We start from the raw sequence: 6390 nt of genomic DNA, 5'->3' as shown, positions 1-6390 counted from the left end.
AAGTTTATGTTTATATTGCTAATAAGTATTTTTAGAATACCTATTAGAAAAAGGAAATATTATAGTAAAGCTTAAGGAAAATTTCAAAGGAAAGTGGTATGATTTTGGTCAAAGTTGACTACACCATGTAGATCCCTTCTAAACACGAAATGGAAGACTCCCTCTCACCATTTTACACAACAACAAACAACGGCTAATATCATCATATCAACACAACACAACACTACAACACCTCTCTCTCTCTCTCTCTCTCTCTCGTTTTCACACTCTTTTCTCCATTCAGTTTCTCTTAGTTTTATATCTTTCCTTCAATTTTTCTGAACAATTTCTTAGAAGATCGAGAATAAACATCTTTTCTTCCCTACTATGCCTTTTAATTTTCCTCATCCTTCCTTCTCTTCTCTTCTTCCGCTTCGTGGCGCTCAACAATTTTAGTTAACTCATCAGAGCTTCTTCTCTAAGCTGTAACCATATCCATGAAATCGCATCCAATAATCTAACCGGAAAATTCAGGTTCTCTTCTTTAACTAAACCTTCGCTCTACGTATCAATGCGTTCTCCTCCTCCTAGATACGAAAATTACATATTATTTCATAGAAATGTGTTTTATTATGGAAACGGAAGCACAAAACAGAACCTTTTCTCGTAAAGATAGAAAATACCGATCTTCGTTTCTGTCTTTTCTGAAATCTTTCTATTTTTGTATTTTTTGTTTCACAGAAAGAATTCAAATACAATCTCATGTCACTCGTGCTTTTTTATTTGTTGTGGCATGCATTGTGAAATATTACTTTTTACGGTTTATTTAATTTTCACTGAATACCGAATAGTATCTCTTAAATTGTATATATCTTCTGTTTGGTTGAATATGTCAACACTCTACATTTTTTTATGCGAAATAACCTGCTTGAAGGCATAATAATTTCCCCTGTGTTTCTGCGTGGCATTATTAAAGTTAAACATGATGTGGTGTACCAAAAATAAATTAAGGAGCAGTTGAACTTGTTACCTTTTTAGCTTGCAGCACTTTTTGTTTGTCGTTTAATACAACAAATTAAAGGACCACGGGGTACGGAACTTCGATAGTGCAAAAAGAAAAGGAATTGAAGTAAATGTTTTAGCATTTTTGTCTGTATATAAAAACTGGAGTTTGTTCTTTTAAAGTAGAATTTCTCACTTAGGGAAACCCATAACAGAGGAATTTCATGTGATTAAGTGGTATCAGGTACTTCTTAATTTTATCATACATTTTTTTTTTCTCAAGGAAAAAAGTTCGTGTCATATTTTATATAAGAGAATAAATTTAAATCTCGTAACATATTAGTGTGTGCTTTTACAAATAAACAAATGTAATATGTGATATCAATCTTCAGGAGTCCAATGCAATTTATCATGTCAGTAATTTAGTACTAATGTTTGGAAGATATACTACGTTATAAATAGGGAAAAGAAAAATAATACATACTAATAAGTTTTGAACAGGTTGGATCACGATGCCATATTCTTTTGCTTTTTCATCACTATGACTTGAATTCAACTACTAAATTCTTGTTTTAGTAGGTAATCTATAAGTACCTTAATAAGCAGTTAATAAGTTGAAATGCATTTTCTAAAATCATCATTAAGGTTGAACTAAGTTTGAGTTGTAGGATTAGCTGATGTAGAGTCACAATCATTATCATCTTTGTCTCAACTTATAAAATATGTTTTAAAATTTGTATTCTAAATCGTTATGTTCATTTCCTATTACATTTCATTTGTTTGAATAACATACTTTATTAGTTCTTCTAAAAGAACAGTAGTTTTGCACTTTTGAAGAAATCCTAGCTGAACTCTTTTATTTTTCTTTTAATGCAGAAACTCAGAGTGGAACTTAGTTTTTGTAATTTGTTGATATTGGTTTTGACAATCACTTCTGTTCAAAATTTGTGGTCAAGAAATTTGGATTCTTTGGAGTAAGATGTCTGGTGAGGTGGTTCGCGTGGTTAAATGTCCGAAATGCCGGAAACTTCTTCAAGAGCCTACAGAATATGATATCTACAAGTGCGGTGGATGTGGCACAACTCTTAAAGGTGAAAGCTCTAATAATTTTTATACCACTGTACTCCTTTAAAGTTTTATTCTGTTTGGAAAACCTTGGATGGAGAATAATTTATATGCACTTCTAAGGTAACTTGTATTGTCGTGTGAGAAAAATTCAGAAAATTGTCAAATCTCTTGACAATTTCCTGAATTTCTTTGAGAGAAATTATTCTACAAAAAATTTTCAGAAGTGAAGTTTATGGCTGCTGCACTTACACAATGTACTTGGTTTGACCATAACTTTCAAAATTGTTATATACTTCTCTGTTCTTGATTGACTTAAATGTTTTGGACTCTGAATCAAATACTACTTGCTTGATTGTCAAGTCTATTTTGATTATATTTTATTTTTACCAAGTTATAAAAATGACTCTGCGGATTCTATATACTTCTTGTTATAAACTATTGAAATCCTTTGCTTCCATCTATACAGCTAAGAAGCGAAGAAGTGTCAATGTGATCGAAGGATCAAGTACACAAAAAACTGATGCAGCTCCTAGAACATCGTATCTTTTTTCTGAAGATAAACAATGTGGCAATAGGAAGCAGGTGGCTCCTCAAGAAAATGGTCCGAAAGCGAAAGCTACTTCATTTTCCTCAGGAGAATATTATATGGATAAAAATGTTGGAAGGGATCAGCTTCAACCATTCAATTTATCCAATGAAGAACTAGAAAGTGAGCTGGATAGCTATAAGTTGACACTCAGAAGGCGTAGAGTGCCCAATAAAACCACTTGCTGTGAGATCGAGGAGACAGAGTGTGGAAACTTAGCATCAGAAGGATCAAAAGAGTTTTTCTATTCTCCGGATAAAAATGACAATAGTAAGAAATCAGCTTCAACAGGAGAAATGTCTGAAATGAAAGTTACAAGTGATTCAGAAGTAGATGAAGAGTTCAACACTGGAAACTCGTCACCGGAGGGGTCAGAAAACGCGTTAACTTCTGGAAGTGATCGAGAACAAGCCAATAACAACAATTCAACTCTGATAGGTTCAAACACTGAAATGGAAGTTAATGGAAGTGATTCAGGGAGATTAGAAGAGTTAAATAATGGGAGTTTGCTACTAGGAGGCGAAGAGGATGATAACAAAAACAAGTCAACTACAAAAGATTTAAAGCCTCAAGTGGAAATTAAAGGAATTGGTTCAGAAGAAGAAAAAGAGTCAAGTACTGAAAACTTGTTAGTGAAGGAAGCAGAAGATATTTCTGGATCAGATGGTGAAGATGGCAATAATGACAAGTCGGCTCCAGCAGCAGCAAGCGCTGAAGTGGCAATGATTAAAAGCAACTTAGAAGAAGCGGAAGAGATAAATAATGGGAACCTGTTAAGAAAAGAGGAGTTTAGTTTATGTGTTCCAAGTGGAGATCCGAACAACGAACGAAAGGCTCTAGTTGGTGCAAAATCTGAAGTGGCCACTGCTGAAAGTATTTCTACCACCAAAAGCTCAAGAACTGAGAACGTTGTATCTGAAAAGGGAACCATTTTTCCTGGTACTCCTGATAAAGTTGATGAAGGTATGTCTGGTAATCATGTATCTTCTAGTGAACTGCAGAAGCAAGCTCAGAAAGGTATTCACCATAGCTTTGATCGCGTGAGGTCTGTGGAAACATTAGATACCAAAATGCTGGTTAATCCAAGTCCAACGCTTCACAGTATGGTGGGAGCCGGATTTTCTAAATCCGCTACCACTAGAAACACTTATGTATATGATGGCATTGAGAACACAAACACTTCTCCTAATAGTGTTTCTGAGGAAACGACCAGAAAGGGAAAAGGTCTTGTTAACCCCATGTCATATGGAGATCTTGGAACACAACACCAATCACATTTGTTCAATGAAAAGCAACATGACATGAAAGGCAGCAGAGCAAATCAAGAAAACAAAGAAATGGGGACTACTACAAGACATGGTCATCAACATTGGATGAGAACAAAGAGAGATGAGCTTCCATCAAGAATGACTTTCCATCGAAGCAGTTCCCAATCTCACTATGAAAGAAACAGAATGTCAAATCAATTGCACGATGACCTCTATCGCAATTCAAGGTTTCTTTCGCCTGACTCGTATGAGGACACTAACCAGGAAAAGATGAAACTGTTAAGAATGATCCACAACTTACAGGATCAGCTCAACAGAACTCACCATGTGAGTAGGGAAACAAAAAATGGAAGACTATCCACAGGAGTCTGTTATAAGGAAAAGCATATTCCTTCACATCATAACCATGACCTTCATTGCAGACGATTTTCTCGTGGTGTGGATTATCTTAGATGCAACGAAAGATGTAATCATCAAGTTGGCTGTCACCAAAGGCATAAACTTTCTCAGATACCTTATTCAGATGAGGTAACAAGCAGTGTGCACCACATTTATCATTCTTGTCCAGAATGCTATCCTACAAAGTGGCATTTCCCAGCAAATTTGCATCCGCGTGCTCTTCACCATCGTGAAGAGTTATTCAGGTCTTATCCAGGCCTAGATAGCTACTCTCCTTGGCACTCTTATTCTTCCAGTCTGCAGTGGTCCACTACCTCTAGACTCCCAGTGTATGGAAGTGAAACAAAATCTGACACTCACAAGCATAGGGCTGACAAGTTAAGGAGATATTTAAGGGAGAAAGAACACATGACCAAGTGGAAATATCGGCCGGTAGCTGGTGGAGCTCCTTTTGTTACTTGTCGTAAATGCTTGAACCTTCTGCGGTTGCCTGAAGATTTTCTCCATTCTAAAAGAGGACATTGCCAACTTAAATGCGGTGAATGTTCAGAGGTATTCAAGTTTTCGCCGCAGAACAGAAAACTAGCTTCTCATTCATCAAATGTTTTAGGCCCTCCATCATGTGACCTCAGTGGAAGACCTACAAAATGTTCACAACTTCATCTATGATAAAACTATCGAACTCAAGAAAGAGACCCATAGTCTCAACAGAATATAGATGTTTAGTGAATCTGAATTGAAAAGCTGGGGAGGACCAAGAATGTAAAGTTTCCTTGTCTAGTGTATGTATCCAACTATCCATAGCTTCATCATTGTATAAATGATTTGTTGTGCATAGAAGTGGTTAATGTGGGTATTTTAAAGTCCTCATATAATTCTGAATTCAATTTCCAGATATGTAGTTAGCGTATTTATACCCTGATAATATGATTAGATATTAAGGGTGGATATCATATCCATGCCATGTAATCACTAAAACAAATGTGATCACATTGATGTAACATTATACTAAAAATAGTCATGTTAAGTAATTTTTTTTCTGTTTCTCTTTTCCTTGTTTTTTTTTTTTTTGGTCNTAAGTGGTTGGATTATAGATAGCATGGATTAAACAAAGTTGGAATCCATTTTATTCTGCTAGGTTTAACTTGAAGAACCAAAGACGAAAAATAGAGGGCAACACCGAGGCTCAATTTTTTGATGTTGTAGCAAAATATGTGATATACTTTGTTAATTTTGTGCGAGTTTTAATGTCAAACATAACTTAATGGCAACAACTCAAAAAACAAAGATTCAGGTATTCCTTCAAGAAGCATTCTACAATGGGTAGACCCCAAGTTATCAGGATGTTTTTTGAGTTCCGCATCATGAAAATTTAAATAAAAGAGAAGGTAAAAAAGAGATTTCCTAATCTATTTTGATTGGTTTTTCCAGGGACCATCACTTGTATCATGGTTGGTTGGACCATGTAAGTTGGAACCACTGTTCAAGCATCTGTATCTGAACTGGATTCCGAGTCTTCTTCAATTTGACCCTCAAAAGGTCTCATCCGGTTCGTATTGGCTTCCAATGGGGTTAGTCCATCATCATCATCGTTGTCGTCATCATCTTCCTCATTGTTGTCGTTGTCATCATTCTTCTCCATCTTGTTTTCTTGTTGGGAGCTGCTCCTTTCATTTGAATCATCAACCATCTCAGATTTAAAAGTTTCAGGCCTACATGGAAACAATGAAGTATAAGATGTGCCTTTGATATGGTTACCAATGAAAACTGCCATATAAAATTCTAGTTGGATAGTAAAACCCTGTTATCAAATGATTATTCAACAGGGAAACTCAATGCAAGTAGAACTCTAGAAATCAAAGCTGGAAATGAGAGCACACCATTCTGGAGATTTCTGAAGTGCTCGAACTTGCTCGTAGAAAAGAACCTGGGAAACAAGACAAGCCACCTTGCTACCAGATTCAAGAGCCTTTTCCTTTCCACTTTCATCAACTACAACAAAGCTCCCTGCACATTGAGAAATCAACTTGTAATGGTTAACAGATGAAGTGGAGGCCAAAGAAATTAATTCAAAAGAAACAGCCCAAT

The 6390-nt window shown here is 35.7% G+C and overlaps 2 protein-coding genes across 4 annotated transcripts in view; one reads left to right on the top strand and one right to left on the bottom strand.

Annotated features, from left to right (window-relative positions):
- The first annotated feature begins 238 nt into the window (after window positions 1-238).
- On the top strand, window positions 239-5217 carry LOC107474136 (uncharacterized). 2 transcript variants are annotated; one of them, XM_021135256.2, is made up of 3 exons: window positions 239-513; window positions 1938-2072; window positions 2516-5217. In XM_021135256.2, exons 2-3 carry the CDS (start codon window positions 1961-1963, stop codon window positions 4969-4971), a joined length of 2568 nt encoding a protein of 855 aa, XP_020990915.1. In that variant the 5' UTR covers window positions 239-513; window positions 1938-1960; the 3' UTR covers window positions 4972-5217. The 2 variants fall into 2 exon arrangements, with proteins under 2 accessions (XP_020990915.1, XP_015949214.1); XM_016093728.3 differs by having other exon boundaries at window positions 1858-2072.
- Window positions 5218-5577: 360 nt separating this feature from the next.
- Window positions 5578-6390, bottom strand: part of LOC107474137 (uncharacterized) — a 3029-nt gene continuing 2216 nt past the window's right edge. For both annotated transcript variants that reach the window (XM_016093729.3, XM_052256845.1), the window contains exons 4-5: window positions 6183-6309; window positions 5578-6014 (exon numbers count right to left, since the gene is read on the bottom strand). In XM_016093729.3, coding sequence (XP_015949215.1) covers window positions 5786-6014; window positions 6183-6309 — 356 coding nt within the window. In that variant the 3' untranslated portion in view covers window positions 5578-5785. The remainder of the gene's footprint in view (window positions 6015-6182; window positions 6310-6390) is intronic.

Source organism: Arachis duranensis, chromosome 2, assembly GCF_000817695.3.
Source record: "Arachis duranensis cultivar V14167 chromosome 2, aradu.V14167.gnm2.J7QH, whole genome shotgun sequence".
Taxonomy (NCBI): Eukaryota; Viridiplantae; Streptophyta; class Magnoliopsida; order Fabales; family Fabaceae; genus Arachis; species Arachis duranensis.
This window is presented reverse-complemented; position numbering and strand designations above follow the sequence as displayed.